Raw genomic sequence first — 21,269 nt, forward strand, 5'->3', positions numbered from 1 at the left:
TGGGTTATATGATAATATTCATAAAGTCTTGTTGAACATTCTTATGATCTGCAGTGCCTGCCTTTTGTTGAAGAACTAGTCTGCTAAACGCCACGGCTTCCCTCGAACCACCTCTGCTGAGGATTTTTCCTTTATTTACTCCTAGCAACAGAAAGTGATCAAAATGTTGGAATGCCCTTTAATGCACTGTGCTAAGCCCTTTAATGCACTGTCTCGTTCCACGCTCACAGTGACCCTATGAAGTAGGCGTTATCATGATCCCTAATATTCCAATGTGGAAACTGGGGCTTAGAGAAGTCAAGAAATTTTCTCAAGGCCATGAAAAAACCAGTAAGTGGTGGAACCAAGTTGCAATGGCTGATGAGAACAGAAGCAAACCACATTAGAAGGATACACTTGTAAGAAAGCCTTTCCTCCCGTCAGATTGTTTACTGTGCATGTAGTTGCATCACTGAGGGTACCAAGTTTCCCAGAGATGCACAGGATGTGGTAACATCCACAAGGTAAACTGAACTCTCCGTCTTACTGCTAAATCCATCCTGACCCTCCTGTCATTGACCTAAGGTCTCCCATACCTCTCCCACCTCCCACTCAACTTTTCATGCTAGAGCTATGGAGGTGAGAGAAGTGAGCGTGGTGGTGAGGAGGCAGGATCCCCCAGCAGTAGAACAGGTACCGCTTTTCGATAAATAACCAATGCTTCAAGTACTCAGCGTGGGGTGAGGAGAACTTGATACTCATCATGTTGTGGTTATGACAAAGGGAAGCACAACAGGCGTGTAGGTACCCTAGAAAACTCATTTGTTAACAGGGAAAATTTAAAAGTACATCAGGTAGCTGTTATGTTGAGGGTTGTTTGGTTTTTGTTCTCATTTCCTGGAATCCATTGGGTCGCAGTTCTAAGGGTATGGTTTTGATTTCATTAGGTTAGTGATGCAAACTTTAGCAAGCATCAGAGTCACCTGGGGGCTCCTTAACAGCCAGGTTACTGGGCCTCCCCCACAGAGGTTTCGATTCAGTAGATTTGAGTGGCGTCACCAATTGTCACGTCTTATAAGTTCCTTGGTGATGCTGATCCGAGATCACATGTGATAACTACTGAATTAGATTATCAGCATCAGATTAAATCATGGTGAGTAGAATTTGTTTGTTTTCCAGAGCATTTCTCACACTTATTGAACCTAATTTAAGATTTTTAGAAGCCTCAAAATCAATCAGGTTTAAAGATGTGTGCGTTTCTGTTGTTTTGGTTTTTTTTTAATTATAGGTCTATTTTTTTAATCTTTTGTTTTTTTTTTTTTTTTGGTTTTTTGCTGTTGTTGTCTTACATCACTACTTCTCAGATGTGTCATTAAGGATGACAATTCTCCAAAAGATGCCCGGAATCTAACTACCATTCCCAACAGACCGTTTATTTCCCCCAAAGTTTTGCCCAAAGTTTGGAGAATATACTCTACAACTCTTACTCGGGTATTCTGAACCTTGGTCTCTATGATTCTATAAAGAGTTTCTAAAATCTTTTCCCTCTCATGGTTTAGTTGGGGAAAATCTTACAAAGTTAAACTTGCCGGGCTATGGGTCCTTTGAGCCATTAGGGGGCTCCAGACGCACAGGAATGGCTTGGAATGGGCCTCTCCCGAGTAGCGGTGAGCAGTTCAAAATGATGTACTCTCTTCAATACCGATTCAAAAAGCTGCCCTAATTCCTGTCAGGTTAGGTTCCTCAATTAAATGAACTACTATCCTAGAGGAACGGGTTTTATGGGCCTATTTTAGACCATTGAAAGCCAGAAAGATTAAGAGAAAAATTACCGTCCTTGAACTTGGACCTTGAAACAAGCATGCTACGCTTTGTAGCTCAAAGTGGTCCAAGGACCAGCTGCAGAACCACCTGGGAGTTAGTTAGAAATGCAGAAGATCAGGCCCCACCCCAGGCTTTCTGAATCAAAATCTGCATTTTAACAAGATCTCCAGGTGATTTGAATACGCTTTACAATTTGACAAGCACTGTCATAGATTACCAAGAGCCGACCCTCTACTTTTATCTTAAAGCATTTATGCCTCCATTCTCCCTCCTATATATCATCCTCATCCCTCAGAAAAACATAAAACTGATCTTAAAATTCCACTTCTCTTGATCTGTTAGGGATACATGTTAAGAATTTTTAAAACATTTTTTTTTTCCTGAGGCTACTTTGTGGGGTCATTAAAAATGCAATTTATATGTACTATTTAGTGGCAGGTGGCAAATCATCCCACGATTAAGAAATTTTTCTGACAATCATGGACTGGGGCTAAATGGTATCCAAATGGCTTGTGTGTTCAGTCAGTTCAGGCAGAAAAATCCATAAATTCAGTCAGAAATGTCAGTCTGGTAGCCCTGTGAAATATAATCCTTAACCTTCTCTTGTCTTGGTCAGAACCGCTTTTTATACAGGTGACCCCTTCTCTGTTCTCTCAAGCCTGCCTTCCTGGGAAAATCAGCCTGCAGTATATAAAAGACAGGCTTAAATTTATCTTCTCTTTCTTTATACTTGTCCATAACACAAACACACACACATACTTCTTTCCTCTTGAGCTAAATGTAACTTCAGCACTTCTCTTGCCTTAATGTTTTCCTAATTAACCTTAACAGTAAAACCAGCTGCTACTGCAGTGTCTTTTATAAAGCATTAGAAGATTAATTGACTCATTATGTGGAAAAAGGAGGATACATATTTAAGGGAGCTTTTTGTTTAACTTGGGTTATAAATTGCAGCTCATTTTCTTTATTTACACTTTCCCTACCCTTTACATCTCCCATAACTAAGGGGTTTTTTGGTTTTAGTTTTATAGTTGATGATTTCTTTGTTTCTTTAAAGTGAAAACAATTCAGCATCTAGATACTGACTACTGAGTCAAAACAAAAGCTAAAGCTCTAAAAGCCGCTTGTGTAGTCTTTGCTTTCACACAGGAGGACCAGATTGGGAGCCAGAGGGACCTGGCTGTATTCCTGCATTAAACAGCTCTAGGTTGCAGGCAAGCTCTTCAACCTTGCTGAGCATGAGTTCCCTCATATCAAATGGAGTTAAGATTGATTCTACCCAGCTAACTAATGAAGTGGCTATAATAATAACATTAGATAATATATAAAGTATTTTAAATGCACCTCACAAATAAGATGAATAACTTTCATTTAGCTCTCCTTATTCCAGCATGCATAAAACCAGATAGATGATCTAGCTTTATATATATATATATATAAAGCAGTATAAACATCTATGCCACTACCTAGTTAGTGATCCTGGGAAATCAACACCTAACTGTAATAGTTAATAGTCATTTAATTTTTACTATATTCCAAATGCTTTACATAGAGAATTAATAAGAGTATTTATGAAAGTGTTATATTTCGTGTTCTATGTATTACACATCAAATAGATACTGAATAAGTTGGTTAAGACATTTGAATGTTAGGTTAGGCTAAGGACTTAACATGCATTTTTTCATTTTGTTTCACAGCAACCCAATTAGGCACATACCATATACTTATTTCCCCTATTTTACAGATGAGCAAACTGAGGCTTAGAGGAGTTAAGGATTTACAGACGTTTAATTTGTGTGTGTGTGTGTGTGTGTGTGTGTGTGTGTGTGTGTGTGTGTGTGTGTGGTACGCGGGCCTCTCACTGTTGTGGCCCCTCCCATTGCGGAGCACAGGCTCCGGACGCACAGGCTCAGTGGCCGTGGCTCACGGGTCCAGCCACTCCGCGGCATGTGGGATCTTCCCGGACTGGGGCACGAACCCGTGTCCCCTGCATCGGCAGGCAGACTCTCAACCACTGCACCACCAGGGAAGCCCCAGACATTTAATTTTAACTCGGGTTTATGTGGCTACAAATTTCATGTTTTTTTGTTTTGTTTTGGTTTGTTTTTGCTTTATTGCCACTTTTTCTCTGGGACTCAGCTCCTGTTTTACAAAAAGAATGATCTTTGGAGCTTTTATCCAGCTCCAAAATTCTATGATTCTGCATCTTGCCTTTACACGCCTTCACCCTCCACTCTGTCCTCAGAATGTCAAACCAGAGTACAGAGGCCTAGACCCAGGAGAAAGTACACTTGGGCATCAAATGCAAAGGAGACAAAAATGAGGTTAGACAGCATCTGAAGACAAACACTTTCCTTTGAGATGGAAGATCCCCACAAGAATAGAAAAAATGAGAGGGAAGAAAGAAGAAATCTAAGATGTTTCCAGGAACCCATTCCTGAGGGACAAGCCATACTATTACCCCACTGTCAGTCCAGCCTTCAAACAACCCCGAGGGCCCAGTGCTTGTCCAGTGGTGGCATGAATGTCCTTGTATGGTGGCTTTATAAGACTGTTCCTGGATTGCAGAGATAGTCATCAGTAAATAGGTCCTACTTACAAGTCATGAGATCTTGAATCCAAGTTGTGTTCAGGTTTTGTCCTAAAATAAGCTCTCTGTAAGAAACACTGGATCATTTTTTAGTGAAGAGTGGACTGATTGTCTAAATGTTTGAATGTAAGATTGGGAATTGTGGTTTGCAGTCCTAGGAACAGTTTCACATTTTTGCTGAATTGCAGTAAGAGTAACATTTATTCTGTGCTATTTACTGAGTATCAATTAAGTTTACTGTATATTATTTCTAGTCTTTCAGTAAGTCTCCAAGGTGAGTACTACTACTGGACTTATAGCTGAGGACACTAAGCTTAGAGATGTTACTGACCCGAGATCACACGTGAGACATGGAGCTGGATTCAAACTCTGGTCTGGACTCTAATGCCAGAATTTTCTTCAGGACATTCTGCTCCCTGTCCAAGACCTGTCCAATCCCTTCAGTCCCTTGGAGTATTGGAGTTAATGGGAATATTTACTCATCCTGAAAGGCCAGATAGGGGCAGGGATGAGATCTTTCCATGATTTTTTTATTTTGATAGCGCTACCAATTAAAGAAAAAAGACAACCAAACAAAATAAAAGCACCAGAGTTAAAGCTGATAAAGGAATAATACTGAGCTGTTCCCAAGTTAATGCTTAATCATAATTATCATTAAACAAAATTTTAATAGAATTGTCATTATTAACATTACAGGAAGTAATTGGTCCAATGACAGGAAGTAGTTGGTGGTTAAGGTGCAAGTAAGGTATTCCTAAAGCCTGAAACAGAAATATATTCTAGTGACAGGCCCAGTGCCTGGCCAGCTGATACCCTTGTAAGTAAAGAAGGATATTGAGGGTTTAGACTTATGGAATAGAAGAGGGAATCTGGGTCGATAAAGTGAAGGTAACATCAGCCAATTAATGGGGCAGGGGGGTCATAGAGGGTGCACAGGGACTGGCGAGGCATATCTTGTTTTATAGTGTGCATTTAAAACACAATAATTAGGTGCCTTATTAAATTATATGCACATATATGTCACATGTAGCACATCCAGACAATAAGGAAGGAAGTTTTTCTGGCCAGTCCCTTCTAAATCCCAGAATCTTGACTGAAACAGCCACCTGGGATCCATCTAGGCAAGATTTCTGTTTTTTCAACAACAGTTGAAAGCATTTTTTAACTCGGGACTATAAAGTTTGAGAATTGGTCACCATGGAAAGAAAACATACGAAGACTATATGTATAAATATACAAACTATTTGAACATATATATACATCAAATTTCATACACAATACTAAATAATGAAGTTATTAACATCAGCATCCCCTCACACAGGAACAGATGAAACCCTCTGTAAGGTGTAACAAGGAAATGTCTTGGTCTCAGTCTGTTCTCTGGGTGCATGAGCCTGATTCTGTGAGACCCAACGGCACACCAGTCTCAGCACTTGTCTGTCTGAAGTTGCTCCAATTCTGACTTTCAGAATACTCTCAGCCACACATTTCAAAGGATATTTGCTTTATCCCAAATGCAGGTTGTGGTTACTGATGATCTGGGTAGCGACATTTCTGAATGTGCAGCATCACTGTGTAGCACTGTACTAGCAGTGTGTTCCTCTAGCCTGCCATGCACTGCCCAAGTGAAAAAGGCTGAATTTTTGGCAAGGGAGGAAAGGCTCCCATATTTACCAAAGCCATGAACTCCATGACTACATCCACTCCCTGAATGTGTAATAATATATCAATAGACAATGGAGAGATTTATTGTTAAAACTTGAAAAATAATTCATTTGCAACATTGATCTCTCTCCACTTTAAATGTTTCCAAAATAATCCTGATTCCTCGTTATATTACCCATTCTTCTTTCTGAAGGATCTCCAGTGCCAGTGGGTTATAGATGTCCAGGTTGAAAGCCTTGACAGCATTTCAGAGGTTAACATGGTAAGTTTCTCTATGAGATACTTTTTCTGAAAGGATAGAGCCTCAATAGTGTCAAAATCACTGGTGTTTTAATAAATCATCTTAATTATGTATGTTACTTATTTTTCCTACTTTGCTTAATAAAGTTGAAGTTGCTTTACTCTCTTCTATCCACTTCTTTCTACCTCTGATTAAAATTCTCATTCCTTTCCTCCTCTTCTCTTTTCCTTCTAATGGCTTTACAGTGGTGGAGCACTGAAGGACATGATATATTTAGCTATGTGACATGAACCAGAAACAATTGCACAAGAAGAAAGGGTGATCATAATATATGTGAAATATGAAGTCACAACCATGAGTCCTTAAACACAAAATGATAAACACCTGAATCTGGGTTGATAGAATGCTTCCAGATTTTTCAGTTCATACTAACTTTTCTTATCTGTAGAAAAACAATAGCGGAGAACAAAGGATTTTTTAAACTCATAGGACTAAAAATTTAAATTAAGAAAAGTTTGTCCATTCCCTTAGAGTTTCTAGAAATCCAGAAGAGACTGCCCTTATTTTATTTTTGCACTGAAATATTTGTCATTTTTATGGAGTAGTACTTGCAAACCACCATCACTTAAAACTTTAAACTGATTATTATCATTTTCCTTTTAGCCTTTTCCTGTTTCCTTTGCCATTTTATATGCTTTGCTTTTTTGTTTCCTCTTCCCCATTCCCCCTAACCCAGTTTTACCATTTTAGCTATATTTATGTTTTAATATCCCCTACCATAATTTTTCCATTTTATTTTCTCTACTCCCACTTTAGAACTACCGAGTCTACATAATTACCAGAATTGTGTTTCATTTAAGTAATTTTAAGGTTTTTTCAGGTACTTTAAGAATAATATTTACTTACACAAACATATACATTATTGATGTAATTCCTTTTTACCTACTACTATTCTGTTAATTTGTTAATGTCTCAGCGCTCTGTGTAGCCCATTTTAGTATATTTTTCTATGCCAAATAAAAAGTGTGTTATAGTTTCAAATTTTCAATGTCCATTTCCTTGTTCTTACCTAAGTGATGTATATTCTTATATTTGAATCACTCTTTCCATCTAATTTTGTTCTCTTCAGTTGTGTTGTCTTTTCCATCATCTCCTGTAGTTGTCTTTCTTTTGTTTCCTATCAACATTACACTAGGTGCAACTATTAATGACAAGGGCCCTAACAGGTACTCACTGGTAGGATGCAGCTTTGAACATGTTTTGGTTTTGGTTGTGGTTTCAGTTTTGGATTTGTTCCTACCTCCCCCCAAGTTTTAGACAGTTTGTGAATGCCGTTAGATAGGGCCTGTGCCCTCCAGTTTGCCCTGGAACCCATGCCTGGCTTTCCTCTTAGGTTCATCCTGCTTCGTTCATTGGTGTTTCCTGCCAGGTCCTGGTCCAGGGAGACATCTGAAGTTGCAACTCTTAGCCAAACACTTATTGTCTTTCATTTTCTACTTTGAATATGGAAGCTTGGTTTTTGCAGGGGGCTAGAGGGTGATAAAAATAAAACCAGGGAATACCCCCTCCATGAATAGAGAAGATATGAATTAGTTTCAAACTCTGTTTTCCATCTGGAAAGATTTAGTTTGTTGTTTATCTAATCTGGTCATTTCATGTATGTTAATCCTTGCATTTTATTCCCTTTTCTGGAATCTTTTACATGTGTGTTCTTGTGAAATTTTCAAAAGTTGCTTTGAGATATTTTTTGGAATAAAAGTATTTTTGATATATGAATTGTGGCTTATATATAGTGTTTTGCATAGAATTAAGTATTGAAATTTAGATTCTACATATTATTTTTAGTATGCAATTACCACAAAGATTTTTTTTTTAAAAAAAGAAGAGAATGAAAGAGAAAGAATAAAGTAGGGATCTCTTAAGGAAGCAGGACCTAGAAAATATAAATCACTTAAAATTGAAAGAGCAAATAATCTTTTCATATGTAAACTTAATTAATATTTTTATTTATAGTGATTCCTTCAACTAGTCATTGCCATCCAAATGCTAGCTAAATGAAAATTACAGGACACATAAAAATTCCAGAAAAGTCTAAACAAGATCTTCTATGGCCCAACATCTGGTTTCAGTCTTCAGTTAATGTTCTTCTAGTCCTTGTCATTATCTAATTTAATATTTATTTCAGTTCAATATCAAACCTTAAATGAAACTTCCTTCATTTTAAGCACCCTACTCCCAGAGGGAATAGCACCACTAGTACCCACTATTCAAAAATGCCTTGATTAGAAAGCGTTGGCTTTTCCCTTACCAAAAGTGGCTTTTAGTGACATTTTCTTGAGCCTGTTGTGCTCCAGAAGCAGGCTCTCATTTCGCCTCTCCTGGCATAATCTCTAAGTGATACCTGAATGACCCAGTCTGCATCTAAAAATCTCGTTGTGTCTACCCCACAGCCCCCAAAACTGGACCTCATCCTTTTCTCCTGAATAAGTTCAGCCTTAGTACTCAGTATCAGCAAAAACTGGTCTGCATTCTCCATGCCTAATTTGAAAAAATCATCAGTGACCTCCAGTGTTGGCTTCTTTTGCTTCTCATTTATCATTTTCCCATGCTCCCTTGTCCCACCCTGAATTCACTTTCGATCCCTTTTAGTTTTGTCCTGCTCTCCTCAAAACAGGCTGTTCAGCCCGCTTCTCATGATAGTGCCAACTAGTGGTGACGCTGATGTACCACTGACATGTATATACCAATGTCTGCCATTTGACTTCATAGGCTCAGTATTTGCCCAGTGCCCTTCTGATCAGACTGAGCATCTAAAACCAAATATATGCTCATTGAAGCAACCCATGCAGTAACCCACAGGATTCCCTGTGGAGTAGTGTTACCGTAATGAATGAACCATTCTATTTATTCACCCTCACTGTAATCCAAAATTACACAGGGCTGATGCTCCCAGATTAACGCAGAGCAATAATACAATGTACCTCTATTCTGATCCTAAGAAAAACAAATGAGCTCATCATTGCCTGATGACTTATTTGTGGTTTACTGAGATTTGTTCTTTGCCTGTGTAATAAATGTCAAAGTTCTATTATACGTGTTATTTCAAGAAAAATAGGAGTGTTGTTGGGCAATAAATGATAGTGTGAAGTAAGCATTTGGGAAATGTAAAACACGTTGTCGTTGCCCACACCCAGTGACTTGGACGAAGATAGGAGAATTTCTGTTCAAACAAAATATTTAATGTCGTATCTGAGAGCCAAATAAAACTCAAATTATTGACTAACCATTTTTTTTTTCTGCTAACATAATGTTAACATAGTTTTTTCCCCTCATCCTTACCTCCTTACAACTGGAATACACATTAACAATTCAAATACCTGAGCCATACTGGATCAGAATCTCTGGGAACTAGCTTCTGGGGAATGTGCCATTTTAACGAATTCACAGGTGATTCTTCTGCACACTAAAATTCCAGCACCACCATCTCCTGGCATTCTTTCTGTCTCTCAAGAAGAGGGAGATCATTGTCGCTTTTTCAGAACCTCCGAAAACATGCTTTCCACTAACAGCTCCAATAAAGGCTGTGTCCAGGTTTTTGTGGGACTGTAGTTTTTTCAACTTGGGGAGGGCTTCTTCAAAACAAAAACAATATAAATGTATGGATACAAAATCAATCACAAAAGTGAATATTTATTTATAATGAGAAAAAATCAAAATAAAATACCAGACCATGGAGTTCCAGGTTCCTTTCTTCTGAGATCTCTTTAGGTGATTTACCAGAGTGCTTAGGTAGAAATGCTTCCCAGTTATAACCTGTTTCCCTTCACCAACTTGAATACTTGATGGTTTTCAGAAACTCTCAACATTCACCAGAGTCCAGGTGAGGGAGAGGCTCTGTGACTGAAGCTCAGTAGCTTCATTCTAAATCTACCTGAAAATATAAGCTATTCACGGACAGGTCACTAAAACCCATGGAAACCAATCGAGACTAATAGTATTGATTGATCACCCTGAACCATATTCCTACTGACCTTGACTTGTCTCTTTTTCTCTCTACCTAGGACTTTACAATGACTTTTTATCTCAGGCATTACTGGAAAGATGAAAGACTTGCCTTTCCCAGCAAAACCAACAAAAGCATGACTTTTGATCACAGATTAATCAAAAAGATTTGGGTGCCTGATATCTTTTTTGTCCATTCGAAGAGATCCTTCATCCATGATACAACTGTGGAGAACATCATGCTGTGTGTACACCCTGATGGAAGTGTCCTCTTCAGTGTCAGGTAAGGAGGGCTGTCTACTGCCTTTGGCTTCCTTATACCACACCATCTACACCAAAGCTGATGGGTCTCACTTCAGGCTAAACTCCCAATATTGCTGTATTTAGTAATGCTGGAGCTTGGGACACAAGCAGAAGATGTGATTTTTCCTGGTTCTAACTTCCAGGTTTTAAAGAATGGTTTCCTAGTCTAACTGTACCCACTCTGGGCATGTATTGGAGAATGATAGGAAATAAGGTTGGACAGAGTGGAGCTGAATTATGGAAATCCTTAAGAATCTGGCCCACAATTTTATAAGTATACAAAACTACTTTTCCTCCTCACCAACTCCACCCCACCCTGCACCCCAGCAAGCAGTCTTGGAATCTTGGATCAACTAAATAATTTTGTTAACTATCTCCTTCATTTTTCACAGGAATATATAGTCATCATCCAAGTTACCCCTAGTTTCTTCATTTAAAAAATTTTGAAAATGAAAAAAATTTTTTAATTTAAAACATTTGTTCTGACACTATGCTATAATATCCCTCCATCTTTAATATACCATATGTTTTTAAGCCTGGGTCCTGTGCTTACTGAGTGGCTTACCATAGGTAATCCTAAAAATGTTTGGTAAATCCAAGCAATTCATTTTTTTTATGTCTTAGAAATCCCAGAAGGATTCAGTAGTAAACTGAAAAAAACCAAAAAAATTAGCTTCCCAAAAGTTATCCATGCCCTAATCCCCGGAACCTGTGAAGGTTATTTTATATGGAAAAAAAAAAAAGGATCTATGCAGATGTGATTAAATAAAGGGTCTTGAGATAGGGGAATTATTCTGGATTATCTGGATGGGTCCTAAATGCAATCATCCGTATCCTTGTAAGAGAAAGGCAGAGGAAGGATTTGACATACACAGAAGAGTAGAAAGCAGTGTGACCATGAAGACAGAGATTGGAGTGATGCAACCACCAGCCCCAGAATGCTGGCAGCTACCAGGAGCTGTGAGAAGCAAGGAATGAATTTCCCCCCTAGAGCCTCTGGAGGGAGCAGGGCCTTTCTAACACCTTGATTTCAGTCCAATGATACTAACTTCAGACTTCTGGCCTCCAGAACTGTGAGAGAATACATTTCTGTCGTTTTAAGCCACCAAGTTTATGGTAATTTGTTACAATGGAAATAAGAAACCAATACAGATTCTTTTTGTTCATTAAAAACACCTTGCTCACTTTAGTACAAAAGTGCTATTACCAGACGTTTCATATGCTTTTTTTTTTAAAAAAAATGAAATTAAAGGAAAATACTACTTTCCATAGGACTTTTAAATCAGAAGTAACATAGGACTCTAATAAGTACTGGAATCAAGCGTTCCTAGGAATCAGAAGCCGATTGGCAGCATCTGGCCAAGGAATCAACTGATTTAAATTAATTATTTTGATGAGGTGATATCCACTGGAGAATTAACTCGGGGGATTATCCTTACCCTGCACATTCCAAAGAAAGATTTAGCTCTTGCCTGGTTCCTGGGAAATAACCTACAAGCCCTTGGAATATCCTGCCTGATAAGTATGTCTTTGTTTACCCGGAGGCCTTGAGCCACACGGTATCAACTTGATCTCTGGAGGAGCTAAAACTAAGGTCAGCCATAACTATGTGACCAACCTTCAGTTAATATATACTTTGGACTCCAAAGCTTATGTAGCTTCCCTGGTTGGCAATTGTCCGTGCATGTTGTCACACATCATTGCTAGGAGAAGTAAGCACTGTCCATATACCTCCACTAGAACAGGACAGCTGGAAACTTGCTCCTGGTCTCTCCTGGAACCTGCCCTATGCATCTTATTTCATTGCTGATTTTAACTGGTATCCTTTCATTGCTATGAACCATTAACTGTTAGTATAACAGCTTTGATGAGTTCTGTGAATCCTTCTAGTGAAACATTGAACCTGAGCTTGGTCTTGGAGATCCCCCAACACAGAAGGACTCAAAACTGTTGTCTGCACAGCTATTTCAGCTGACAGCAGAGCCAGCTGAAGCCCAGCCAGTCACCTGGTTTCAGGCTTGGTTCTGACACTGTCTACTGACAAAGATTCTCTTTGACCAAATTCTACTCAGTCTCCTCTGAACTGTCTTCTCACCTAGGCCCTGCTCCCCTATTCTCAATATCTGATCACCCTCCATATCTGATGAGGTTCCTCATCCACCCCCTAACCCCCAGCTGATATCTGATCACCCTGGCCCCCCTTCAGCAAGAATCCTGTTAGGTCCATTTAGCCAGAATCCCCCAAGCCCTGATGTTTCCTCTTGGTAATTGTTCATCCACTGACCTCCGCACCTCCACCCCACTCCCTCTTCCTTCACTATAAATTCCCACTCATTATATTTGGAGTTGAGCCCAATCTTTGTTACTCATTAAAAAAAAAATTATAGTAGCCCTCCTAAATAGAGTCTGCCTTCCCATTCTTTAACAAGTATCATGCATAGTTTTTTCTTTAATAGGGCCTGCCTAATCTCCTTGGTTTTTAATTTATTCGTATGTACTCTGACGGAAGTAGACTCAAAGATTTCAGAAGTCCTTTCCAGCTTTAAAGTACAAGGAAGATGCCAAAATGAATATGTTTTGTGACACAAAGTTATCCAGACATCTCCCTGGCTTGGCATTTTGCTGCATGACTATTGACAGTAGAATTCAACCCCCGGCAGATAAAATGGTTCTACTCCTCTGATTAACTTGGATACACCATCGGTAGGACCAGCTGTTGCCTTTGTTTTTTGCAGACTTGCTCAGGGGCCTTTTAAGGAACCTCCGATCTGCTATTGCGGGTACCAAAGTTCAACAGCCTCTGCCTGAAGCCAGGAAAAGCTAAAAGGACATAAAATTTGAAAAAGCAGTCCTCATCAGTATGCAAGCCTTTCACTTAATAGCACCTGAATTACATGCTTAATAGCACGTAGATCTATAACTGAAAATGCTCCAGGCTTTCCCCTCACTCCTGGAAAGATAATTTCCTCAGGTAAACTTGCTTTGTGAAAGAAACCTTTACTCATAGGTTTTTATTACCACCATTCCAGCTCTTTATTACTGGAAACTATTTAAGTTTGCATCTTCCAGAAAGCAGAAAATATTTAAATCTATTTAAAAGTCTTCTCACTTTGAAGTGTGTTTTTCTGAAAACACCCAGAAAATATAGAGGAAGCTGAGCAGGAAATGGTGAGATCAGAAGCAATTATTAAGGCAGGAATTCACTCGTTAACTGTGTCTTACACAAATCACCTACCTTCCTGGGTTTGCTTCCTTATGGGTTACTTGGAAAGAAGATGGTAACACCTGTTTTGCATTAGGCACTCAAAAGTGTAAGAGAGCTTCAATGCTGCATTGCTTATTTGACCATGTGGATAAATGATCTGCAGTTTTCTTTTTCTCATTCTTGCTATAGGATAACTGTTACAGCAATGTGCTTTATGGATTTCAGCAGGTTTCCACTTGACACTCAAAATTGTTCCCTTGAACTGGAAAGCTGTAAGTCTTACTTCCCTATGGAGTATGTGTGGTCTGAACACACCATCACATACTTGCATATAAATAAGCATACTCTTAACAAGCATATAAACATCTTGATAACTATATTTGTCCAAAACAGCTTGTTGGTTGGTTGGTTGGTTGGTTTTTTAGTAAGAATCATGATGGCAAATTGTCTCTCAAATGAGAAGATAGAAGATTCAAGGAAAAAAATGCTTTGATAACTACATATTCTGCAGTTTCCACAATGATTTTAAAGGAATAGCTCCCTAAAAAGTTGTATTCTTGCTAATGCTATTAACAGAGACTGGCAGATTTAGAAAGCTCCGCCATTTATGTTCCCGTATAAATCCCAGTCTTCCATTAAGTATGCTTTGTTTCCCTGGAAAAACCCAGCTCTAGACTTAAACCTCCTAATCAAAGCCCTGTCAGAGGGCATCTGAGCCAGCTCCCTGTCAATTACTTTGACCCACCAGCTATTTTTGACATGATATCTTAAAAGCTGACTGCAGTTTTCCATAATGTGGGTAAAATGCTGGGAATCTCAATGGATGTCTCCTACATAGATGCTCCTCCCCAAATCCATTAGAAATTCTCTATAATAGTATTTGATTATAGAAGAAAATTCTGTACAAGCCCAGCTCACTCTGGAATTTCATCCAATAGAGCTACAAAACTAAAGGGGCCTAAAGACTTGGCATCAGACCTGTGAGGGAAAGGCGGTGCTGTGACATCACAGTACACACAGACCTGGAAACAGCTATTAGGAGAGTTTTAATGTGTCACGTGGGCACAGAAAAAGCTGCCACACTATGCCAGTAATCGGGGTCTAATTTTTGGAGGTTTTTTTTTTCTTTTTGATGATGTGGATATTATCAGTCTATTGGCAAACGTATATTTCAGAGCCATGACATTGGACCAGACCCCAGGGATACAGAACTGTATAAAACATGGTCATAGACCTCATGGAACTTACAAGAGCTTACTCCAGTAAAAAGAATGTTATTTTCTTGTCTTAGATGCCTACAATGAGGAGGATCTAATGCTGTACTGGAAACATGGAAACAAGTCCCCGAATACTGACGAGCATATTTCGCTCTCTCAGTTCTTCATCGAGGAATTCGGTGCATCCAGTGGATTTGCTTTCTATAGCAGCACAGGTACCGTATTTTATGTGGACAATTCATCAGCATTTATTGAGCATCTACTGTCGGCAAAGTATGAGTGGAAAGACCCAAGTCCAAACAAGCATCCCATTTGGCCAATAACATCATCCTTCTTTTATAGGCAGCCACCTCTACCTTTCCAATACAGGTGTTCTTCAACTTACGATGGGGTTACCTCCCAATAAATCCATCATAAGTTGAAGTGCATTTAATATACCTAACCTCCCAAATATCATAAGTAGCCTAGCTTACCTTTAATGTGCTCAGAACACTTATTCATCTAACTCAAATCCTATTTTATAATAAAGTGTTGAATATCTTCTGTAATTTAATTGAATACTGTATTGAAAGTGAAAAACAGAATGGTTGTCTGGGTGCAGAATCGTTGTAAGTGTATCGGTTGTTTGCCCTCGTGATCTGGGGCTGACTGGGGGCTGGTTCGCTGCGGCTGCCCAGCATCACACAGAGAGCATATGGCCAGCCCGGGAAAAAGATCAAAATTCAAAATTGGAAGTACAGTTTCTACTGAATGTGTATGGCTTTCATACCATCATAAAGTCAAAAAATTGTAAGTCAAATCGTCTTAAGTCAGGGACCGTCTGTGCAGATTTCTGTCTTCGTCATATAACCACCTCTAACTAGATGCCTTGCTTCCTCTCGGCCCCTGCAGTCTACTCTTAATACAGCAGACAGAGTGTTCTTTTGAAAACATAAACAGCACAATTCTTCTCTGTTCAAAGCCCTCTGGTGTTTTTCCACCAAACTTACAGCAGAATTTAAGCTTCTCACCATGGCCTGCAAGGCCCTACATGATCTTTCTCTGCCTAAGGCTCTGACCTCAACAACTACCCCTGCCCCCTCTCCCTACTTCTTGCGTGTCTTCAAACACACCCATCTTATTCCATCTGCAGGGTTTCTGCTTTGGCCTTTTCTCTCTCTGCCTGGAATGTTTTCCCCTGATCTTTTGATGACCAGCTTCCTCATTTTGCTCAGAGCTTTGTTCAAATATCATCTCCTCAAAGAATGCTTTCCTAGGGCTTCCCTGGTGGCGCAGTGGTTGAGAGTCCGCCTGCCGATGCAGGGGACGCGGGTTCGTGCCCCGGTCCGGGAAGATCCCACATGCCGCGGAGCGGCTGGGCCCGTGAGCCATGGCCGCTGGGCCTGCGCGTCCGGAGACTGTGCTCCGCAACGGGAGAGGCCACAACAGTGAGAGGCCCGTGTACCGCAAAAAAAAAAAAAAAAAAAAATGCTTTCCTAGCCATCCTATCTAGAATAGACTTCCCTCCTCACCATTCCCCATGTGCACTTGTCTTCACATCACTAACCATGTCCTGAAATACATTCTATTTGACTGCCTTATTGTCTGAGTGCCTGACTAGAAAGAGTGCAGGGATCTGTCTGCCTTGTTCACCATCTCTTCCCCATTCTCCTGTTCACCTTGAATGTGCGTGGTGCATGATAGGTGCTCAATAAATAGCAGCTGAATCAATCAATCAATCAATCAATCAATCAAGTACGTCACTGTGATGCCACACACATGCCAAAAGGGTATAAAGGGATTTATTACTCACATAATGAGGTTTTCTAGAGAGAGCAGGGCAGGTTCCTGAGAAGGTCTGAAAATGTCTGAGAGAACAGAAAAGGGTGCCTGACTTGGGGTTCTATGGTGGTTAGAAAGTGGGGCTAGGGTGAGGATTCCCTTAAATGGTGCAGTGTTTGCATGGTTTGATCTTTCCACCAGTGCCAAAGAGGTAACATCTGGCTTTCCTCCTAGCTTGCCCAGGTGTGGAACAGAAGGGGAAGTGGGGCTAGAAAGTTATCAGAAGTCAAATATGAAAAATGGACTCACACTCTATTTATTGCACTACCCAAAGTGAGGGCTCCACAACTTTTCAAAGCAGCACTACCTTTCCTGGTTGGTAAAGGGAGCTCTTCTTGGCTACAGCTTCAACAACAAAACCATCCCTAGTCTCCCCTTCCCAGAAGAACAGCAAGACAGAGCAACATTTCTCCTGCTGGGTTGCAAAAAAAAAAAAAAAAAAAAAATTCAGAAAATTATGAGTAGAGAAAGGACCTCGTTACCTAAATATATTTCAAGACTTAAAACCATATGCATTAATGTCTTTCTTTATGAAGTACTTTCACAGCTTTTCCTTATCTCTTTTAATCTCACAATAATTATATGAAGTTATAACGTCAGAGATGCTATTATTTCACTCTACAACCATAATCAAAATTCTCAATTGCAAACTATAATGAAGTGGACTGTGACATGGGTAATACAAGACAATGAGTAGCTTAAAAAATGTATATTTTGACTTTAGAATGCACTATGTAGTGTATCTTTTATTAGCCTTGGTAATGAAATTGTTTGGTGTTCCTGAAACGTATCAACTGATGGTGAGAGAAACTCAGAACAAGTAGGAAAGAGAAGGGTAACCAGCAGTTAATTAAGAGTAGAATATTGGGCTTTCCTGGTGGCGCAGTGGTTGAGAGTCTGCCTGCCGATGCAGGGGACACGGGTTCGTGCCCCGGTCCGCGAAGATCCCATGTGCCGCGGAGCGGCTGGACCCATGAGCCATGGCCGCTGAGCCTGCGCGTCAGGAGTCTGTGCTCCGCAACGGGAGAGACCACAACAGTGAGAGGCCCGCGTACCGCAAAAAAAAAAAAAAAAAAAGAGTAGAATATTAGGCATGCAGTCTGCCAATTCGGTGTGGATTGACTAGGAGTATATCTTAGACTAAGTGCCTAAATATTTACCTAATCTGTCTAAATAGGTTTGCCATCTTGAGTTACCTAAGAAATTACTACTGAGGAAGTAGAAGAGTTCTCCAACTTTGCAACATCTATGATTTAGTTTTATTTATTATTTTGACCTATAGTCTCTCTGATTTGAATAATTTTATCTCAAAGTAAACTGCATTTATCATAGAAAAATTAATCTTACCACTTTTGCAACATCTATGATTTAGTTTTATTTATTATTTTGACCTATAGTCTCTGTGATTTGAATAATTTTGTCTCAAAGTAAACTGCATTTATCATAGAAAAATTAATCTTACCACTTATTTATAAAAGGTATACTTTCGTTTTTATCATTTCATTATTCACTGCCTTATTTTAGAAAAGGTTTAATAAGATTGACATCACAGCTATTGTGAAATAAAGCATGATATGAATCAGAAATGTGTGAGAAAGAAAAATGTAAAACAAGGGTAAGTTATGTTATAGAATATATGTGGTTATTAGAGAATGGCACTCAGAGAAGTCCTATAGATGGTCCAAAAATATGGCTTTAAACTTCCTTGCAGCCAATGTGAAAGGGAAACCTGAACAAAATGTGTGTGGATGTGACTACAATTTGTACTTTTGATCAGCACAAATTAATCAATATTACCAACATGAGTTTATATAATTCCAACAACAAGCAAAAGAACATCATTTGGCTACTTTTTGGCAGACTTATCATAGATAAATTAATGGTACCCGTGAAACTTTGAAATAATAAAAAATAGTTTACGGATACTCCCTCCCCCTAGCTCTTCTTTGAATCCCTAGCTGTCTGGATCCCAACTTGGAATTCAGTGACCTAGTAGCTACTGTGAATCTTTTCCTTCACATAAAATATTTCATTTCATTTGTTATAGCTAATAAATAGTGTATTGGCTATTGCATCAGTCATTAGCCATGTACTGAAGACTTTCTCACCTGCAGAAACACTGCAAACACAGTATATTTTGGAGAAAGTTCTTTAAAGGCCATCCCATAAAATGTAATTACCATTCATCCCTGAACAGCAGGTATGAAATTTAAAAGAGGATCTTTGAGTCAGATAATTAAACAGACTGCAGTTCAGTTCAACAAACATTGGATGGAGTGCCAGGCCCAGGTCCTATGCCAATGCTGGGTAAACAAGGGTGAGTGTGTTAAGTTCCATGTTTCCTAAGAGCTTGGAGTCTAAAGAAGCAGGTTGTTTCACTAAGTGTGGGGTTTCCGCGAAGAAGCCTGTTCTGACGAAAACTTTGGCTTTTTCTCACAGGTTGGTACAACAGGCTTTTCATCAACTTTGTGCTAAGGAGGCATATTTTCTTCTTCGTGCTGCAAACCTGTCTCCTGGCTATGTTGATGGTAATGCTTTCCTGGGTTTCATTTTGGATTGACCAGAGAGCTGTTCCTGCAAGAGGGTAAGTCTTTCCACACCTTTGTGAAATGTTAATATGGGAGAAATGTCGAGGAAGGTAAATAAAAAAGGTGATAAGTGGAGAGGGAAAGAGACTGATGGTTTAGTAGGGATAGTTACTGATGTGGGCTCAGGTTACAGTATTTGGCTTGACAGCCTCAAGGGCAAATTGTAGTTGGACTCTTTCCTCGGGAATCCAGACATTAGGTATGAAGGCTGCACCAACTGACCAAAGCTGGATGATAGTAAGGAGAGAGGGTGAAATTATGAAGCATAAACAGCCTCACTTTATAAATGTCTCTCTTCTCCCTTTCAGGAAAACCTCCTTATCCCTTGCCCAAGTTCATTTCACTTTCCCTGACAAACCCATACATCACAGAAGATTTCAATTCAAACCAATTCACACTATACTGGTACCTTAAAAAATTACTTCTTGGAGAGGGGGATGTTTGAATTTGGAAACATGAGCACTAGTTAGAAATTAGGGCGTAATCTAAACGCTAAAATCAGAATCAGCTGCAGTGGAATTTTAGGTATGGTGACACATTAGTGGGCAAGAGATTTCAGGTGGAGAAACATGTCCAGCCTCATTAACAGGTATATTATCTCCTCTATCTACATATGTTATATTGCCACTGTCACACATACAGATTTATGGGAATGATTTCAGACTCACTTAGCAGTTATTGAGTCCTTACAAAGTGGAGTTGCCAAGCTAAGCACTTAGATAACATGTTACTTAGTGGGAACCCAAGAGTCAATCCCACCTGCCTTCTTAGCTGGTTTGGGGCAGAACTCTATCATTTTGGTTGATTTTGTTCTTTCACCTGTAATGCTCTAACTAGAGAGAAGATTGTCATAAGTGGTTCATAATCATTGTAATTATCACGCAATTCATTCCAGAAAGGGTGATTTCTAAGTTAATGTTCACAAATTATATGCATACTTCAAAAGATCATTTGAAAGACATAAATCGTCATTAATATTAATAATTTGTTCACCTCTTTCCCCTATTAAAAGCTTCAATCTACAAGCATTTGAGGCTTGAATGTCTTCAAGAGGAAACATACTATCTGAATGAGTAATTAAATTATTGTGGCTGTTCCTTCACATCAGAGCAGCCTGGCCCTGACCGCAGTAGGGCAGTGTAGACCCAAAAGAGGAGACTAAAGGCCTATTTCCAGCCCTCGAGACAGAATGAGAAGGGCATTCAGTCTCTAAAGGTTTATGGATATGATTTTCAATAGGATCCCTGAAGCTGACTGCTCAACTCTTATACTTTGAAAATGACAGCAGTAAACGCTGGTTCCAGGGCAGGGTGGGGTGAATGGAGAACACTGAAATCCATTTAAGTCGCCCCTGAAATTCTGTGCTTCTTGCGTCTACATCCGATTCCTCAGGGTTAGGAAATTGCTATGCAGATTTATGTAAAATAATATACAAATAAGAAGGGTCCCTCTCCTTTTTAATAGAACTGTAGTATTCCTAGAACACCGCTATCCTCTCAGGCTTTTCCTTCCTACCACCTTCAAGTTCTTTCAAAGATACTTTGCCCTCTGTTGTTTTTTTGTTGTTTTTTGTTTTTTGTTTTTGCCCTCTGTTTAAAAAAAACTTTTTTTTATTGACGTATAGTTGATTTACAATGTTGTGTTAGTTTCAGGTGTACAGCAAAGTGATTCAGATTCCTTCCCATTACAGGTTATTGCAAGATATTATGTATAGTAACCTGTTCTATATAGTAAGTCCTTGCTGTTTATCTATTTTATATATAGTAGCGTGTATCTGTGAATCCCAAACTCCTAATTTTTCAGTGCACCCAGTGAGGAGTAGGGAGCAGAAATC

At 39.3% G+C, this 21,269-nt stretch overlaps 1 protein-coding gene across 1 annotated transcript in view; it reads left to right on the top strand.

Moving 5' to 3' along the window:
• GABRR3 (gamma-aminobutyric acid type A receptor subunit rho3) overlaps positions 1–21,269 on the top strand; it is an 80,646-nt gene that overhangs the window by 49,348 nt on the left and 10,029 nt on the right. The window contains 6 exon segments of the mRNA XM_060149058.1: positions 6,252–6,271; positions 6,273–6,320; positions 10,361–10,584; positions 13,999–14,081; positions 15,101–15,241; positions 19,287–19,431. Coding sequence (XP_060005041.1) covers positions 6,252–6,271; positions 6,273–6,320; positions 10,361–10,584; positions 13,999–14,081; positions 15,101–15,241; positions 19,287–19,431 — 661 coding nt within the window.

Source organism: Lagenorhynchus albirostris, chromosome 5 (genome assembly GCF_949774975.1).
Source record: "Lagenorhynchus albirostris chromosome 5, mLagAlb1.1, whole genome shotgun sequence".
In the NCBI taxonomy this organism is placed as follows: Eukaryota; Metazoa; Chordata; class Mammalia; order Artiodactyla; family Delphinidae; genus Lagenorhynchus; species Lagenorhynchus albirostris.